Consider the following 21,240-nt stretch of genomic DNA (forward strand, 5'->3'; position numbering starts at 1 on the left):
AAAAATTAGACTTTCATGTTAGGCTTCCATTTTGAGTAAAAAATGGCCCCCGTGACGTCACAATCCAAGATGGCTGACCGACAATCACAATCCACGCGCCAGCGCCTTTTTCAGTAGCCCCATTTACATACTACTCTCGCTTTTATAGAAAATCCAACTAAAAAATAGAAAATAAATTTTAATAAATTTGAATTAAAAATAGTGTAAAATAAAAAAAGTATGTTATTTTAAAAAAGCGTGGGGTGCATGGTGTCAATAGTTTTAATTATATTATTGACTGATATGAGTAGAAGGATTATCATTTTGATAATATCTTAAAAAGGACCCCACGCTTTTTTAAATAACATAATTTTTATATATTACATTATTTTTAATTCAAATTTATTAAAATTTATTTTCTATTTTTTAGTTGCATTTTCTATAAAAGCGTGTTTTTTTTTAGTTTTTTAAACTATTATTTATTTTCTACTTTTTAGTTTGGTTTAGTTATAAAAGTGTGTGTTTTAAATTTTTTTAAAATTGTTATTTGTTCTAATATACTATATTAATTCCGTGATAACTATAAGTAAATGTAATTAATTACCAAATTATTAATGTGTACAGCTGTATTGAGAGTCAGTGAAGCGTTCCACATTTACGTAACAAAATTTTTGGGAAGGATAAGAATTGAGAAGGATGAGGAAATGACCTACTCAATGAGAGTGTAAAGAATATGTGAGAACAATTCGGATTGCCCAGACTGGGATTCGAACCCAGTGTCTTCCAGTGACATGTCGGCTGCTCTACCATCGGGCGCTCGATGTACGATAAATATGGAACAAAGCGCCCCACGCTTTTTTCACAATACTAGTCTTTTTCATTCATTATTGTTTAAAGCTTATTTTAAAAAAATATTTTTCACTTTTTAGTTCGATGTGCTTTAAAAGCATGTTTATTAGTTTTTTTTTACTATATTTATTTTTCACTTTTCAGTTTGAATAGAAGGATTGGCGAAGTCCCAGACGAATTACAGTAAGGTTTACGGCACCAATCCCAAAATTTGTTGAAAAGAAAACAAAAAAATATTTTTTTTTTTCAGGCGTGGACAGAATTGGAACCCACTACCGGTGAATCCGTAAGTTGACGTCATCGAAGACGCGCACCTTAATCCGCTCGGCCATCAAACCCACTGTCGATAATAATTTGTATTGATACTTGTCGATAATATTTTGTAATAATACTAATACCCCGAGTGCTCGAGCTGGAAAGTAGGTAGACGGTACGCATGCGCCGACTGCACGGTTGTCTCACTTGCTCTCACACAGATGCTGGGTGAGGAAATTATTTAATCCTGTCGATCCTAATCAGGATTAGATAAACTTATTAAATTAGTGTATTGTCACCGGTCCTCGATAAGTGTACGAAGTTTACATTAAATCAGTCCGTTTAAAGTGGGTCAAAATCGAGTGCAAAGGAGTCGGTTACAAACATACAAACAAACATACAGGTGAAGCTAATATAAAGCGTGTAAAAACTCCCGCGCCTTCGTGGACAAGGCAAAGTTTGGCACGCTGTTGTTTCAATCACCGCCAAATTGGAAAAAAATCTAAAATCAATATATGTAGACATTTTACACACGTTAAAGTGTGTTACTTTTTAAAAGTGTTTTGTGCAATTCTGATAGATTCACAAGCTTAGATAAAATAATCATAACCCTCTCTCACTTTTCATTTAATTAAATGTCACAATATTTAGTAGGCTTTGTTTATATCGCGCCAAAGACAAACTGAAAGAAAAGAGTTCGCAAATGAGCGGAATGGTTTTCTTTACAATGTGCGAACTCTTTTCTTTCGGTTTGTCTTTGGCGGGATATAAACAAATCCTGAAATTATATAAATTGACAAAAATCTTATTTTGCTAATTGAATAATGGAATAATCTTATCAAATTAGTGTATTGTCTTCGGTCCTTGATAAATCTACCGAGTTTTAATGAAATCTGGCCGTTTAAAGTGGGTCAAAATCGCACCCAAAGGAGTCGGTTACAAACATACAAACATACAAACATACAAACATACAAACAAACAAACATACAAACATACAGGTGAAGCTAATATAAAGCATGTAAAAAGACGGACCGTATTTTAACAAAATTCCTTGTCGAAAATCAACTCCAATAGTTTCGAATTTCCTGTTGTGTCGTGCTGCTGATTGCTATCTGCGTTTGATGGTGGCAAGCAACGTAAACTGGTTCAATATAATATCAGTAGCATAAAAAAAAAATCTTTTTTGTAATAATGATATTTTAAATTATATATATTTTATTTAACTAAAAAAAAATCCACTCTACAGCTGGCACCCAGAGTTCAGACGTATCCAGGGGTGAAGCGCCGGTGGACTTGGCAGCTCCCTGGCTCCGCCAGCTGCATGGCCGCCGGGAGGTCGAAGCACGGGGCGCCCCAGGGGCCTTTCCACGGGGCGTCCCACGGGGCGTCCCACGGGGTGTCCCACGGGGCGTCCCACTGGCGCTGCGGTTCCACGACGATGTCCATGCCGGCCAGCTTCAGCCCCGCCATGATCGCTGCCACTGCCACGACGACGGGGATTGACGTGTATAACAGCAGCACCTCTGGACTCCAGGACTCGGGCTTTGTCTTGTCCGGGGCACCCTCATCGGACACCACCACCGTCTCCTGGGACGCCCGGGTCCTCCACAGCGCCCACAGGAGTCGCGAGTTGGCCGGCACCTCCACCTCCTGGGACGCCCGGGTCCTCCACAGCGCCCACAGGAGTCGCGAGTTGGCCGGCACCTCCACCTCCTGGGACGCCCGGGTCCTCCACAGCGCCCACAGGAGTCGCGAGTTGGCCGGCACCTCCACCTCCTGGGACGCCCGGGTCCTCCACAGCGCCCACAGGAGTCGCGAGTTGGCCGGCACCTCCACCTCCTGGGACGCCCGGGTCCTCCACAGCGCCCACAGGAGTCGCGAGTTGGCCGGCACCTCTACCTCCTGGGACGCCCAGGTCCTCCACAGCGCCCACAGGAGTCGCGAGTTGGCCGGCACCTCCACCTCCTGGGACGCCCGGGTCCTCCACAGCGCCCACAGGAGTCGCGAGTTTTCCATACTTCCCAGCCCTGCCGCACACACAGTTGTCGTCTTAGACCACGTCCTGGGACACGTTCCTCAAATGTCTCATGCAATGGGGAGTTTTCTTGGACATACGCCACTGCAGTTTAGCGCTTTTTGTCATGGGAAAAATTTATAAATGCAATATACGAATTAAAAATATAAACCTCCTATTTTCCATTCTGCCAGTTCCCGAAACGTCGCAACTGTTTTGTCATCGGAAATTATTGTGTTCGTTGGTGTGTCATCGTTGTATTGTCCATAATATCAGTTTGTCTTCATCTTTGTGTTCATATATTTGCAGCGTTGTCCAAGTTTTGTTGTCTGCCTGCATTTACTTTTATTGTTTAAACTATGGTTCGTCTGTGCTGATTAAATTGTTTCATTAGTAAATTCCTTCCACGGAATTAGTTAGCCCGTACCTGTAAGTCCAGGTGAATCAGGCCTGTAGGCCTGCGTAGTATTTACACAGTATTAATACTTGTTGATTGGCCAGACCATGCCCCCCTCCCCTTTCCACCCTTGCAGCTGGCAAGCCGTGACCGTGGGCATTTCCTCGGACGCGGTCTAAATCCAAAAGCCAAGAAGCTGAACACTCCGACCCGTAAGCACCCGATCATAATGTTCCTATAAATCAGGATGCGAACAAGTTTGCCACCGTGCTGCTACGGCGATCGGCACAGCGCGTTTCTGAAGGACCACGAGCCAATGAAAGAAGCGAGGGTCCACAGGCATCTCAGCCAGCAGACGTCACAGTTGCCCGGTTACTGTCAGGCCATCGAACCTACGGGTGTCTCCGGTCTTTGGCTTCAACCAGTGACCCTGAAAAGACCACACTTCTCCTGACACACTGGGCGGCCCTGGCCAGAAACGAACGAGAGAAGAGTCTCAGACCTTTGTACACCTTTAGGCTTGTGTCACGCCACTGGTTTCTGCCGCTGCGACTAGCTTCCGCAGCTTTTATGGGCGAATGTTCTTTCGACCGCTTTTCTTAAGAGTGCGCAATGCAGGTTTCTCAAGGATGCACTACCTATAATAAATTTTTGAAAAAACGAACTTGTAAACAATTGATCTAGAAGAAATCACCGAGTATAAACGGCCCAACCACTGCTTAGTGTGAAACCGACCTTAGAAATATCAAAGTTTTAGTATAAATTGCAGACATGTCACTGGTTTGCAGTAGTTGCTAACATTTTCATGTTTAAAGAGTATGTTATGTCGTATAATCGAGCGAAAGAAAAGGGAAATTTTCTCAAGTGGCGACTTTTCCGAGAGAAAACAAAAATCCGGAAATAGTTATCCCTTATTTATTATAATTACATTCTTTCGAGGTTCTGTGTACATGCTTTGATTTCCGCCAAAGTTAAATTCTTAATTAGGTTTTTTATTGCATGTAAATGTGGATGTTTCGAGATTCAAAGGTTGTTTAAGGTTTGCTCTGTGACATTAGAAAATTTCATAATCGAGTAGAAATTTTAAAGAAAATAATGATTTGGCAAGATAATGAACATTAGTTCGTTTAAAATGTACGGTTTCTGGTGTTGAAAGTCACGACTCTGGGCTACACCAACCACAGCAGCGAGGTACCTGGTTCGCGGTTCTCCGAGGCAGCCTCGTCGTCCAGGACGGGTCGAGGCCCACGCAGACACCGCGCCTCCACACACACCATCACTGCACACAACATGCACACCACTAACAACTTCGCATCTAACATATTCATGACTCGGCTCAGATTTCTGAATGATAATAGTTGCCTGGCGTTCTCTCAATAATGCTCTCTGTGTGCCCTGAATGTTAACGCTCTGTTGGCTGGGACATGGAGAAATAGCTTGCAAGGAACACGAAACGAGCAACGAACTAGCGTTAAACTTCTTTGCAACCTTACCTGTTGTTACTGACATGGCACCGGGTCTCTCACAGAGAAAAAGGTTTGTTTGAATCAAACAAATATTTGTTCATATATGGCGAAACAAATATTTACTTGGTGGAACAAAATATTTTGTTATTTTAACCAACAAGAACTGCAGGAACAGATTAACCAGCAACTCCGACAGCTCCAGTTACAGCAACAACAGCGACAACAACTTCCTGCCCTGTATGACCTACCACTTGGACCACAACCACCAGCGCACCAAGCGCCACCACCTCCCCAGGACATTACCATGTAGGATGGCTTCGTCAAGCCTAAAAAGACATGCAAACGCCCCAGGACAGACTCAATCGGCTCTGTCTCATCTATCATCTCCACCATCACCACCAGTAACCGCTTCGCGGACAACCTGCACCTGGATGCAGACGACGACGACACCCCCACCCTCCCGACGACGCAACCGAAACAAAAACCACAAAGACAGCACCAACAGAAATGCACTGTACAAAGAGACCACCAACAGCCTTCCAACTCCTCCGCCCCTGGCCCATCCTCTGCCCCAGCCCAGAACAACCCCTCACCACAGCCCAAAATGCCACCCATCTCTTGTATCATCCCAGCTCACGCCCAACCATTCCTTACAGCAGCAAGACTCCAGAAACAGCTGACTGGCATCCTTACCATCACCAGCATAAAGGACAAGACCTCCTTCTACACATCAAAAGCCCACGACCACACCATACTGTACGACTCCCTGAGACAGAAAGGGTTCCAACCCTTCACTGGACTACGCCCCGATGAAAAATGCGACAGGGTGGTCATAAAGCGACTGCCCCTAGCGACCACTGCTGACGAACTCCGAGAACAACTCCAGCAAGATGGCTACCCAGTGTCGACGGTGGTCCCACTGAGGATGGGCCTGGACACGGACACCAAGCCATTCTTGGTGTCCACGAAACAGACAGGGGAAGCCCCCCAACTCCTCCAGATCAGGAACCTTGGCGGATGGGTGGTCAAGGCGGAGAAGTACCGTGGATCCGGCAAAGTTTCGCAGTGCTATCGCTGCCAGACCCCCGGCCACCGCTCCAACAAGTGCGACCGCATACTCCGGTGCTTCAAGTGCGCCAGGGAGCACTGGTAACGGGAGTGCACCGCCGGCCCCGAGAAGAGGAAGTGCTGCCTCTGTAACGGTGCCCACATCGCCACTTCACCGGAATGCCCCACACTCATCGCCTACATGAAACGCCACCCACACAGACCCACGAAATATGCTCCCAGCCCCACTTCTGCACCCCCACCGCCCAACACCACCTCCCACCGAACATTTCCCCCCCTCAAGGGAAACGCCTGGACCAAACTGCCAACCATCGCCACGCCACCCCTCCCCCCACCAAGTACCACTCCCCCGGCCACGAACAACCCAACCACCCCCGCAGAAGCTACCTCCCTCACCGAAACCTTCCACACCATCATCTCCTGGATAAAAAGCTACCTGCCCATTATCCACCGCAACATGACTGCCCTCTCCCAAGCCCCTACCAAAACCGAAAAGTTTGAGGTACTCCTTCAAGTCCTGCTCTCACTCTTCGAATGAATCCCACACCACCCCTCAAGATCCTCATCTGGAACACCTTCTCCCTCCTCCCCAAGCTCCCAGACCTCCTCCACCTCATCCAGACCCACTCCCCCGATGTCGTGTTCCTTTCAGAAACCTGGCTCTCTCCCACCGACCAACTCCTGATCCCCGGCTATGCCACCCACCGCTCCGACCACGACGGGAGGGGCGGGGGGTGGCACTGCTCCTCCATTCCAGAATCTCCCACCATCGCCGCAACACCCAAACGTCCCCCGCGACTGAGGCGGTCACTGTGCGACTCCACAGAGGTCCCTACGCCCTCACCCTGGTATCCCTCTACCTCCCCCCACAACACCCCTTCCTCACAGCTGACATCGTGGCCCTCGGTAGGCTGGACGCACACGTCGTGCTTGCGGGGGACCTCAATGCCACACACCCCTTCTGGGGCTGCATGACGGCCAACAGAAGGGGCCGTTCACTTCGTCAGCTCCTCCACACCTCCCACCTCTCACTCCATGCCCCCCTACCCCCACATTCTACCCAGCTCAACAGAACAGACATCCTAGCATTATAGACCTCACCCTTTTCTCAGATCTCCCCCTCATCAAAGACCTCCCCATCATTAGCACCGGCACCTCAGACCACATCCCCGTCATCGGCTCACTCCATTACCTCCCCCACACCAACCCCCACCTCCCCCGCTTCGACTTCCCGAAGGCGAACTGGTTCGCTTTCCAGAACTCCCTCTCCGACTCCCTCGATCTCACAACCCCCTTCAACTCCCCAGCCGATATTGACACCAACACCCTCACCCTCACCCGTGCAATATCGGATGCGGCTCACGATCATGTCCCCCTCGCCCCCCACCGCTCCCACCTCATCCCATTCCCGCAGACCATCAGAGACGCTCTGTCCCTCCGGAACTGCTGTCGTGCTCGCTGGCAGGCCAACCGGTCCCTGCTCAGCAGGAGAATCTTCCTCCTGCTGCGGGGCTGATGCCGCTGGCTGACGACGGAGTGGAAGGCCCGGCAGGAAACACAGCGTCTCGCCTCCCTCTCCACAACCACCGGCTCCCTCTGGTCCTACCTCAGGCGACTCAAAGCCACCCCATCCACCATCCCACCCATCACCACTCACACAGGAGTTGCGGAAACTGCCAACGAGAGATCCGAGGCAGTGGCTACCTACCTGCAAACCACCTTCGCCTCAGCCACCAACACCTCCCTTACATCAGACTCCTCCGATGACGAGGCTTCCCCCCTCTCTCATCACGTAACCTTCCCCCTACTCCCCGACACCCCCAACTTCCCCCTGGTCACCCCCAGGGAACTCCAAAAAGTCATCTCTCAATTTCGCCTCTCTGCGGCCCCCAGCTCAGACTCAATACCCACCCCAATCCTACGCCACCTACCCCGAAAAGCCATCGTCTTCCTCACCAAGCTCATCAATGCCATGTTCATCCACTGCCACTTCCCCTCCTCTTGGAAGACAGCCATCGTCTGCCCCATCCCCAAACCTGGCAAACCACCGACCCTCCCCTCATCCTACCGACCAATCTCTCTCCTTCCAATCCTATCAAAGGTCGCGGAGAGGACCATCCTGCAACGCCTCCTCCTTGTCATCACTGACCACAACCTTCTCCCCAATCACCAGTTCGGCTTCCGTCCCCGCCACTCCACATCCCACACCATCGCCCGGGTGGAACTGCTGGTGGTACAGGGCTTCTCCCAGTGGCAACACACAGGCATGGTGCTCCTCGACCTCGCACGAGCCTTTGACTCTGTCCCACACGCTCAACTCATCCGCCGCCGATCGGTCACCGCAATCCCCCCGCACCTGACCAGCCTTCTCTGCTCTATCCTGGAGGACCACTCTTTCCAGGTGAGAGTGGAGAACATCCTCTCTGACCCCCGACCCATCCAGGCTGGTGTCCCCCACGGAGCCATCCTGAGCCCCATCCTGTTCATCCTCCACATTGCAGACCTCACCCCTCCACCTGGCACCTACCTTGTCCAATACGCTGACGACACATGCCTCCTCGCCTCCTCTGTCTCTGAGCCATTGCTCAGGGATCGCCTCAGTCGCGGACTCACTTCCCTGAACACCCAATTCCTAGCGCACGGCATCGGGATCAACCACGCCAAAACCAATGCCATCCTGTTCTCCAGATACCACCCATGCCATGACCATCCCCCCAGAATCACCCAACACACCATCCCTTGGTCACCAACCATCCGCTACCTGGGAGTCACACTGGATGCATCATTCACATTCCTCCCGCATCTCAACAGTATCTGCTCCAAAACCAGAGCAGTCATGGGATAACTAGCCCCAGTCCTCCGCCCCACCTCCGGCAATTCCCTCCAGAACAGAGTCACTGTCTATCGCACCCACGTTATCTCCCACCTCATGTACGCCTGTCCCACCTGGTCTCACTCATCCCTCTACAACCTAGGACCTATCACCAGGACGTACTTCCTTGGCACCCGTCTGATCCTGGGGCTTCCCCGCGCCACCCCCGCCAAGAACTCTTACATGAAACCAGTCTTCCCCACATCCACGACACCATCTCCAAAACCACCAAGAAATTCGTCCACAAATGCTCCCACAACCTCAACCCCCTCATCAGACAGATTACTGACCCTCCCCCCAACTCACCTCACCCCAGAAGACCTCTCTTCACGACGGATTATCTCCAGGCAGAGGACTCCACCGACGAGGACGACATCGACCCAGCGGGAGGGGCTGGTGGATAACCCTGGGGACCAGCACAGCTACGAGAAGGCACTGCGGAACCAATCACACCACGGTACTGCACCACTCTCTACCTGACCACCCCACCGAAACGCAGATCCCGACGCCGGCCGCAAGGACCGGGCCCGAGCCAATGGACCCGGCCACACCATCACATCATCACCACCCTCACCACCAAATATAAATAGACACCTCACCTCACACAAATCACCTGCCCCCAAGGACTTGAATATTGGAAGGGACAATTTATGTATGTATCTATAATTTATTATAATTCTTTTTGATGTAAATGTACCAAATGTTCCCCTTCATGTAACCATTTGTATTCTCTTTTTTTAAAATAATTTGTCTTTTTTATGGTGGGGGGTCCCCCATTTCAAAAAAAAATTTAAAAAAATTAACCAAACTTGGTAACAAAAATAATTTGTTACATCTAACAAAATATACATTTTATTTGACAAAATCAATTTTTTGGGTAAACAGAATTTTTCCTACTACAAAATATTTGTTTGAATTAACAAAATATATTTATTTCACCATATATAAACAAATATTTTGTTGGCGCAAACAAACCTTTCTCTCAGTTAACCAAACCTAACCTAACCTAACCTAACCTAACCTAACCTAACCTAACCTAGGGGCCGCTAATTATTACGTAAGGTACCGATAGGAAGGCCGAGTTATAAAATATCTACATGACCTTACCTCGTGGTGGAAAAAAGGGGTGGAGGGGTAAAAGCCATTGTTACGTAATTTGCCTGCACGGAAAAAGAAATGGTAACGCAAGAGTGTTTATAATATAGTCGTTCATTATATGTTACAAAAAGTATTCCTCATTTCAAATGAGTCATATGTATTTTTTTGAATGATTAGTTTCTGTACTTTAAGATTGTTTCAAATCTTACATTTAATTATAATAAACATTTTCCAAAGACTAAATAATTACTTTTTTAAATTTATGTCAAGTAATATATATTTTTAGTATAAGTAAACATTTTCTAACGAAATTTAACTATTTAACATTTTTTTAAAGGGAAATTCTAGGTAAAAAAATGTTACGCAAGAAAAAGAGAAAAAAAGGGGGAGGGATTGAACAATCTTTTGTGTCCTTACATGGGAGTGGGGTATTAAAAAATAGCCAAAATCGTCCTTAAGTAATTAATTAACGGCCCCTCACACACTGGGTTGTTATTTCATTTCCTTGTCATTGCCATCAGTTAAGGGAGTTATTCCTGTAAATTAATTCCGTTTTCATTTTGACATCTATTGTTAGGTCACAAATATTTCCCCGGATAATTATTAAACATTATTTTATATACGTACGTAAAAGGCCACGCAAGTGATCGTGTGGATAATTTGAACTTGCGTGACTTTTTAGCGCTTTAAGAAAATATCGAGTGAATATCCGTTGAGAGAATTTGAGATGAAGCATGAACTGCACGAGCGCCATCGTGACGAACACAGGACACGTCCTGACACTCGGCAAGCGAGCTCTAGAAGCGCGCGGACGGTAAGGGCGACTCTGGCTCGCCCAGCACACGCCTCCTCGCCTCTACGCGCCGGGCAACGAGCTGGAGCGCAGTGTTTATCGCCGGAAACGCGCCTCTGTAGTTCTGTGGTGGAATATTGGAGTCTAAAGTACCCTGCACTTTCCTATACACAGTGGCGGATTTACCAGCAGGCTGAGTAGGCTTGAGCCTAGGGCGGCAGATTTTGGGGCGGCAAATTTGGTGACCGATTATTATTATTATTATTTTTTTTTTTGCTATCTCATAGAAATCAAAAAAGATTTCTGCGTGATGGTTTTCTGTTTTCTGATGTTTTACAGATAGAATTCTGCAACAAATTTTTCCGATTACTTTCCACTCTCCTTTGTCATTGTACGTTCCTCTGCCCACACTTTGAATGAGTGAAAAGAGCGAAATTATAGAAAATTTATTTCTCTCTTCCCACTATCAACCCATACATGCCAGTCCTACTACTGGTTGGAGTCTGCGAACTGGATGGTTTGTATATAATGAACAAGATTACTTACGACGATATCATCGATGATTTTGCCAACAAAAAATCGCGCAAGAAGTTATTGTAACGAACTTAAATAACTTGACTGAGTTGATTATTTTTAACGGTTTGTAAGCGCAATAAAGATTATTTATTCACGTTTACCAAATGTACATTATTGTGTAAGTAGCATGCATTACCCCGCCTTATTAATCGTACATGATTAAACTTTGATTAGCTCAAAAATATACCAAAAAATTATTTTACGTGCAATTTCAACGAAATTGTTGGATTGTAAAAATAATCTAGGACATGAAAATTGTAGACGCAAGGGCAGCAAAATCTTTACAGCCTATACCTTGAAAATTTGTAAATCCGCCAATACCTATACAATTTACAATGCTGTGTGCAGAGGTTTTCATAGCTAAAAACGTCAGTGAGAACATTCGCTCCAGCCTTTTCCACTGTCCGAAACTTACGCGTTAATAGATGGAATGAAACTTGTATTGGCAAGTGCAATGGCCCTTAAATACTACTCCTAATCAGACACTGTTCATACATGTACAGTTTGTAAATGGCGCGTTCAGACCCGGAGATCTGTATGCTGTTTGGGATCCTAGCCAGCGGGCTGATTACGAACACCATCGACGACTAGCGTTATTCTTCACGCGGTAACGAAACACGTATCGCATTTGGTGATTACGACCCACCTAGCGATATGCGTTTCGTTATTTTCCACGGTAACGCTAACCTGCGATACGAATCCATGACGTCAGAGTACAAGCAACAATTGAACAATTAATATGTTCGTCGAACAGACTATTTTGTAAGTGAATCATGAATACTTAGTGTTACTGAGAACAAAATAATCTTTTTTAATGCACTAATTTCTTAAATAAAGTCTTTAAAGCTTTTTTGCTGCCTTTTTCGTAGAAGTTTAAATTAAAAATGCAGTTAAAGATTTCGCATCGTCATTGTGGCTAACTGCGTCTTGCCATGTAAACATAAACATCGAACGAGAAGCATGTTTAAACTTCAATAGAATGAAAATGAGGCCACTCTACAGGTTACAAAATTAAAGGAACAACTAATTACCACGAACCCGTGTCTGTTTTTATTTTACCTATTATTGATATGATATGAAGAATGGAATTTAAAAAATATTTAGTCAAGTTTGGTGTGCTTGTGTAAAATCATAACCTTATACTTCAAAGTTATACATATATGTGGTTAATGATATATTTAAGTGGTTATTAGCATACCTAATAAAAACAACACTTTTTAACATATTTCCAGCGGTGAGCTTTCTAGTTTATGTAATCTAATCAGTTAAAATTCTATAAATATATTTTAATACTCATGTGTTTTCGTGGATTTTATATACAAGTGTTTTGAAACAATGTTTCCAAGATATTAGTACCATTCGTAAATAAAAATAATTTTGCTAATATTTATATCATAGGTCACTCAAACATTTTTTACTCCCTTCGTACACTTGGTAAAGTTTAATTACAGTAAATTATTTAAATTTGTGGTTTTCTTGATTAGAGTGCACATGCCGCTATTAAAGAGGACACTGTGTTGAATATTTGTGTTCTCAGTTAAAATAAGCCTTAGAGTGGCACTGGTAAAGTTACTGCTGCCCAACAGAAATCATGGTGTGGTTTATTAAGAGCCACAGAGAGTTTGCAGCCAATTTTTCTTCAAATAATGAATGTGAAGCTTGCATGTATCTGGATTTAACTGGCAAAGAGGCTTAACAAACGTTTAGGGACATTAAAAACCATTACCATTGGCAAAATATTAGTTTTCTTATTATTTTTTTCTTTAGTGAATATAGCGTTACAATTTTTATGTAAGCAGCAGCCTTCAATTACAATGGAGAAGATATGGGCTACTTTTTGTATTTTCATTTTTTGAAGTCTGTTTTAAACTCTTCAGTGTGTTAGGTTGCATATTCTAAGGATAAAATTAGGCCCATAATGTTTCAATTTAAAAAGATTGACATTTTAAACAGTTATTATGGAACATTTCTTGAAAATGTTCAGTGTAAGAACAGTATTTTTTTTATAATCTGAGGATATGAAAGTTCATTGCTGTTTTTTTAATTGCTGTTTAATTTAATCTCACCAATGACTTAAACAAGTGAAACTAAGTACTGAGTAATTAGAGTAAGTACTGAGTAAACAACTTTGTTTTCAAGATGGCATTCAAGTTGGTTAATGATCCAACATGCATGTAAATTATTAATATGCTGCAATTATTTTAAAAACTGTCTTGAAATATTCAATAATTTTAATTCTCCACCCCCCCCCCCCCCCCTTTTTTTTCCCATTAAGATAAATTAATAGTTTACCTTTTCTCAGCAAGTTTAGAAATTGATGGTTTAATATGTAAAATAATATTCAGTTTGAACAATTTCTGATGTACATGCATACCAATTATTTAATCCATTTTTTTTTAAATTCAGTAATGGATCAACATGATATATGCTGTAATAAAAAGAGCAGCTTAAGCAATAGCTTCTAAGATAACAGCTGGCAATATTATCCAAGTTATATTTCTGAGCAGCCTTGACCAGAGAATTATCCAAATCTTCGGTACAGCATCATCATTGGGAATGATGTAGATTCTAGAAGGTGGTTTTGTCCCTCAACCTCTGGTAGACATTATATTGTGGTAGTCATGCATTTTGTTTATCCTATACTTTTCCAAATATTTATTTGAAAATTAAATATATATTTTTTTTAATACTGGTATGCTTCCAATTTGGTTTGAGATTGGTGTAGTGGGTTTAAAATAAGAGTGGTGAAAATTAAGTAGTTAAGATACCTGAAAGTTGACAGAGAGAAATTGGAGGTGTGCTACATTTAAAATGAAACACAAAAAAATGACTTGCATGAACATGGAAGTGTTAATAGTTCATATTAAAAAAAAATTAAAATTGAAGTTGTTCTACTCAGAAGTGTATGCAGAATTTTGTTATGAGGGAGGAAGGGGGATGGGGAGGAGGAAAGTGGTATAGAAGCACTTAGCCTGCTGTTGGCTTTATTTTTTTTTTGGGGGGGTGGGGGGGGAATATAGATTTTTCTTTTAGGATTTTGGGGGAGGCATATATTCCTCTTGCCCCTACATATACCCCTGGTAGGTTCATTATTAAAACAAGACCTCTTACAATCCTTGTGTTTTCATAAGATAGCCAAGAAACCTAAGAGTTTTTTTTATGCATATTTGTTATAATAGCCATCAGTCACAATCAGTTACATATTAATTTACTGTATTAGTCTTTTATTTAAGTTAAATTTTACTTAATATAGTTAAATAAGCTGTTCAAAGGCTTCATCACATATTTTAAGAAACATTTGATTTGATCTCTAAATACTAGCTCAAAAATTGCTTATTTTAATATTCACACACATATAAGCACAGATTTAATGGTTATTGGTTATTCTGATGATAAATAGAAAGATAAGAACAGTGAGTGATGATAACAATTCATAAGATGCAGAGTGTTGACTGGGGAGGTGCAAGGAATGGAGCTGTACCAAACTTTATCGCAAGATGAATCATACTAAGTCAATATTTGTTCCTGAATTATCTAACTAAATGCAATGTGTGCCATTTAATTTGTTTGTACTTGTCTCGGTCTCAATAAACATACCTACATTTATTCTAAACTTACAATAATAAAAATTAGTTCAAAATATTTTTTTTATATTCATCCACATGAAACAATGTCTATACTGTATACAAATGGGCTCACTGGCAACAACAAGCAGTTGTACCTGCTGGAACTTGCATTGATAGTCAGCTAGCCTAATGAAATTCTTCCATGTTATATCTTGTTTACACAAAAAAAAAGAGTAAAGAATGGTTATATACAAGCATTGTGAAATCTTTGACTGGAAAAACCTTGAGAATACTTTTAGTCAGCATACTTTATAGAATGTGTACTTTGTTATTAGCACCTCCTTTATTATAACTCTGCCTCTATAATACCTAGTGTAACCTATACAATTCATACTGGTAATGATTAATAGTACAATTTAAAAATAATAAAAAAAAAGATCAGTTGAGCAGCATTCAAGAAAGATAGCTGGCAGCTGATAAACAACATTCAAGAAAGACAACTGGCAGCTGATGAGAAGCATTGGGAATATGTGCTTCTGAAATGGTAACAAGCAATTTGATTAAAAATGCATCAAAGAACTTAAATAAAAGTTAAAAGGCATGCTGGAAGCATGTGCTATAATTGCCAATTATGAGAAAATATTGTGTTAAGAAATCATTTTTTTTATACAAGATTCCTTACAGACATGTGAATTGATTTTTTTTATTGGACAGGCTATTAATAGTTAATATTAATAATTGTTTGATTATAACCATCCATGGAAATAATTGAGATATTAAATAATACACTCTTTGTAAATATTTTTCGTTTAAAACCAAAACAAAGTCTGAAATTGCAAAAATTTTTAAATAATAAACTTGTAAACATGAAGCAGCACACAAGCAATTTTCCATGTATGAGATTTACTTTAAATAACAACCTATCATTAAATGATTCATAGTATCTATTTTTTACACACAAAAAAAAACAATGGTTCAAAAAAGCCACTGCCAACTCTCTCAGGACAATGAGATCATCTGCTGAAACCAGAAAATAAAAAGTTAACATGTGTTTAATATAATATCCAAGTTATACTCAAAACTAACATGGAAATGAGTGAACACTATTTTCATTTCACAATTTCTTTAATAAATGCAACAAACTTGATAACAAAGTATTTATTAAATTGCATAGCTTGTTTCTTCATGTTTCTTAATTTTCTAAAGTTTTCCAACTGCTATGAGGGTGCAATCTGGCAATTCGAAGGGATTTTGATGGTTTCTTAACAATCTTCTCTGCCTTCTCCTCCAGTTCGATATTTAGCAGAAAGGCAGCAAAGGCCATTGTGTAGAACCTGAAATATTTTCAAACATTAACTAAATTAGTGTAATATAGTTTGGTAGGCTACTAATTGTTAACAAGAGGGCCTGATTAATAGAAATAATTTTTAATATGGTATTATTGAGCTAATATTCCTCGATGTAATGCATAACTGCATTCATTTTTCTTTAATTTCTAAAAACAATTTTAACTTTTTGACTTCTTTTCCAACAATTCTCCATGAGTGTGTTGTAATTCTTCAAGCAGTTAAACTAGAAATATGCCATTTTAATAGCTTGTTAGGTTAGGTAAATCAAAAAATTTAATACATGAGAATGATTGGTTGGCTTAAGTAAGCTACATTAAAAATACTGTGTGATTTTGTGAACTGTTTCTTAAGTTATGTTACCAACAAAAATAATAGGTATAAACTGTAGTGTGGTTGGTTAGGTTAGAGTTAGCTGTGTTACAATATATAATTCTTAAAAACTGTTAAAATGAGTTCACAGTATATTTAATATAACTACCATAACCTAATAAACTGTCTACACTACTTTCAAGTACTGTATTTGTAGTTAACCTAATCAAACCAGCCATTCCCACCATTAAGTTTGTTAGATGAATTAAAAATAACAAAAAAATAGTGTGGATCTGTGTGAATGGTTAGTTAAGATAGGTTAGTTACATTAATTGTACTACAAAATATGTGTGGATGGTTGGTTAGGTGAGGTAAGCTTAATTTTCTATTAGTAAAACAATGTTACAGTATTGATAGCCTATGTTAATTATTGGAATCAATGTCTGAAAACTAATAAATAAATTTAAAAAAAAACATATGGAAAAGTAGCTTTTCACCAGATTTACCTCATTATACAATATTTAAAATGCAGCTAACCTAACCAAATGTAGACATGAATAGATTTGCAGTATTTGAAGTGTAGCTAACCACACATAACCAACAATTCAAACAGTAAACAACTTGAAATATCTCAACAGAAATAAGTATCAAGGTTAATAATAGGAACTCAAAATTACCGTTTTCATAAACTTATTTTTATAATAAAGCCTCGCCTCCCCTACATAAAAGCTCGAAATGTTATTTAATAGAATCATCTTGCTTAAGGAGGGGAATTCCTAAATAAATTATTCATCAAGTTATTTGTTTTATGATCAGCCCCACTTGTTAACAATTACCTATGTTAACACACTTAGGTAATAGAGCCAATGTGTAAATGAATGAGCACAAATTATAAATTTCTTGCACAATTGAACACACAAGGAGGCCGGAAATAGCTTTCTGAAACTAAATAGAGAAATATACCATTTACTGTCTGAAGTCTACAAGCGCACAGATTAAACAAAAATGCATGTTGAGCCGTTCGTAGGCAACGGTTGAGCAAATACTCAAACACAAAATATGCATAAGCAGCCTATTTGAACTATTTATAGCTATGTTATGTTCATAATGTGCGTGTAAATAATATCGCTCTTTAGGTTAGGATTAATTTGATAAGCTATGACACGGCATTTATTTATTCTTCTTACCTACTTTGATCGTATTTAAACCACTTCATAATTATTCCACACAAACTATGCATTGAAAACAATGATTTCATGGTACAATTAATAAACATAAATAGCATGTTAAAAATAATGTTCGCGTGTTAAATATACACACGCTAACCTAAAACAATTGTTTTCGTTTAACTTCATCGCTTTACATCGTACTCGACTATATTTAAAACAATAATGTGCGATTATAATGCCGTTTTTAGGACGGGAGGACATTATTTTTAAGAGTAATTATATCACTTACCTCACAATCGCTTCGTATCACCACTTGAAATGCCCGTGATATATAACGTAGCTCCGGTGCGATAAATATCACTTGAAAAGTGTGCTCGTAATCAAAGTTTGCGATATATACCGCCACAACGTCATCAATATTCGAAGTTTAACGAAACACGATGTGTTCGTAATCACGTTGCTGGTTCCTGCGATATTCTTCGCAAACCTTCGTTATTTATCGCAACTTATAACGCAGGCGGCAGTCTGAAGGGGGTGCCTTCTATTTCAGGTCATGATTAATCACAGATAAACTCGTAGCCTTTTTAAATAGTTTAACTTTAACGAAATGAACACTATATAGGTACATCGCATACTTTTTGCATGGTTAGCTGCCAAAATTACATTTTTATTGTTTTTTGGGGGCGTACAAATAAAGAGAGTCAACTGGAAAACTGGACTAAAACATTCTAGGCTTAAAAGCAATGATACTGGCAACTTCGTGATATGGTTTTTATGTCTATTCCAAAAACTAATTCCAGTTTGCTTAGAAAGGCAAATCCTTACGAACTTGAGGGTTTTAAAAGGCCAGCAACCGTTTCATGATGTAGTTACTAGAATTTGTGTTAAACCTAAAAAAAAGTATTAGTCATGTTGTCCAGTTTATTTTAACGCCCAAAAAAAGACGTTAAAAATGCATGCATGCGATGTAAATATGTCTCGTTTCTTGGAAGTTAAACCGTTAAATAAAAAAAAGTCTACATGTTTACCAGCGTTTCACCTAAATACAAAACAGTGACCTGATAGTGTGACGCACGCCCGGCCAGGCGCGGGCAGTGTCGGCGGCCATCTGCCTCGTGGTGACCCCTGCCTGCCCCTCCAGCCCCGCGCTGAGCTATCCCGGCTGCGGTGTGTTCCAGTGTTCACTTTCATTGCAGGATTACTGAGTGATTTCTCAGAAGCTGATGAAATAAATTGAGATTATTTTGATTACAAACCTTTTTTAATTAAAATTATATTTAAACAAACTATCAGGGTCTAAACGAGATTGTAGCTCACAGTTGCGGGCATAGGAACATTCGTTATTGCCTGAAAGTAGGTTTTTATATCACATTTTCCTGGGAATTTTCTCAAAAAGATTAATTTTTAGTCTATTTTCAAATTTAAATTGTGCCGGAATAATACATAGGCTATAAAGGTTTCAGCGGGTGATTAGCACCCACTGAAAGGGGGATAAATTTTAATTGCGTGTGTGTCTAAGCAAAAAGTAGTGTATAGCAGGCTTCAAAAGCCTCAAAACCAACAACCAGTTCGGTTCGTACAGTCTTGTCATGTTACTGAGAGACGCAGAGAGTGTGCCTTAAGTACATTTTTGTTTCGACCGGAGTTAACATTTGAAGACGAGGTGTCGGAAGACATTACCCCGGTTTACGCTGTGGCCTTTATTGTGATGTTTTATGATGATGCGAGTGTTTCCTCCTGCAGGAGACGTGCGGGCCGCCATGTTGGCAGGCCTGTCGACCGCCACTCCGCGCATGCGCAGTCCTCTGTGCGTGGACGCAGCTCCCTACGACCAAGTCATCGCGTCACAATGCACTGTTGTTATTTACTGCAAACTCACGGCTAATACAAAAAATAATAATTGCCAATCGTTATCAATAAAAATGTAAACGTTCGTTCAAAACTTTACATCTCCGAAAGTACTTTACCGATTGCTTTGAAATTTTGATACAACTTTGCATTCGAATACGCGCGTGTTTTTATATACGTACGTCACACCTGTTACAGGTAAAACAATAGATAGGTAAAAATATAGGTTTTTTTAATATTTTCATACCTATAGTGACATATATATATATATATATATATATATATATATATATATTGGTATATGGAGGAGAGAGATTGAAAGATATATATATGGATATATATAGAGAGAAGTAGAGGTATACATAGAGAGATAGATAGAGATATGCCTTGTGTATGTGTATCTACTTCAAACAAATTACAAAAAAATCTAAAGAGGTGCAGCAATGCATGTTCGCATTAGCTAGTAGCTATATCAAAATATTCGTTGCAGTCAATCTTTTTTTTTATTGCTGCATAAAATATTGCCATGGTCTGTACTGACAACTTGTTTTGAAATAAAAACATAACGATTTTTTTCCCCGATGTGCGAATCGTAAAATGGTCGCATATTCATTTCGAGTCGATGAATGCTTCGAAGACGCGGTCAAAGGTTACGATGTCAAGGGTTACGATGTCAAGGGTCACAAATATTAATCCTGTGACTGGCTCTATGCTCAATGCTGTTCTATATCACACTGTTTGTATGTAATTGGTTCGTATAATGATGTTTACAAAATAATATCCTCGGTAAATGTGCTGTCATAACATCAGATCTCTTATATATTATTGAAGTGATACCTACTTATTTAGGCACGTTATGAAAAAAAGAAAAGAAAAAGAAATGGCAGTCACGGTGACTGTCGACAGAAGTGAAAAAACTTAAAAATTAGTTTTTAAACGTGTAATATGACATCATTTACACGTCAAATGTACGTAAGAAAATGGTTTTGGTATTAGGTATATCACTAGCATGTCGGTGACGCGAACCCATAAGTTTTTCCCCTAACAATGATAACTTTAAAATTTCAGAAATTAAGTTTTCATCATTGAAAAAAAAACTTAAATCCACAAATAATAAACATTACCTCTCATAAATCAATAACCTGGCATTAGAAGAAATTCACTACGTAAATAAATAAACAAAAGAAAAACATAACCTCGACTTAACTACCTACCAAAAATAGCCAATACTCGCAATATGTACCACACAATAACGTTAAAATTTCCTTGGGAAAAAAATGAAAAACTTATAATTTTAAAATTAGAATAAATGAAGTTTTATCCTTGAAAAATCAAAAATAATATGAATTTAAATCCCCAAATAATCAACATTAACTTCGTAAATAAATAAAAGAAAATTCGCTCAACACTGTCAATTTTACTTCCCTTACTGCTACTACAGCATGTCGGTGACGCGAACTCACAAGGTTTTACCCATCCGAAAAGAGTCCAACACGCACACGATCCAGTCGAGAACATACAATATATCAGTGTATATATGCGTATACATGTACACTGTCTCACAGACTCAGGTCTCTGAGCTGCAAGGACCGAGGTCCATCGGCGACCCCCGAGGCCCGATAGGAGCTGCAG

At 40.8% G+C, this 21,240-nt stretch overlaps 1 protein-coding gene across 1 annotated transcript; it reads right to left on the minus strand.

Moving 5' to 3' along the window:
* Positions 1-2,280: 2,280 nt before the first annotated feature.
* LOC134541517 (uncharacterized) lies at positions 2,281-20,810 on the minus strand. The gene is made up of 3 exons (XM_063385028.1): positions 20,733-20,810; positions 4,690-4,773; positions 2,281-3,110 (listed from the first exon to the last, which is right to left on the minus strand). The coding sequence occupies exons 1-3, from the start codon at positions 20,737-20,739 to the stop codon at positions 2,344-2,346; spliced, it is 858 nt and encodes a 285-aa protein (XP_063241098.1). The 5' UTR covers positions 20,740-20,810; the 3' UTR covers positions 2,281-2,343.
* Positions 20,811-21,240: the final 430 nt, after the last annotated feature.

Source organism: Bacillus rossius (assembly GCF_032445375.1).
Source record: "Bacillus rossius redtenbacheri isolate Brsri chromosome 4 unlocalized genomic scaffold, Brsri_v3 Brsri_v3_scf4_1, whole genome shotgun sequence".
In the NCBI taxonomy this organism is placed as follows: Eukaryota; Metazoa; Arthropoda; class Insecta; order Phasmatodea; family Bacillidae; genus Bacillus; species Bacillus rossius.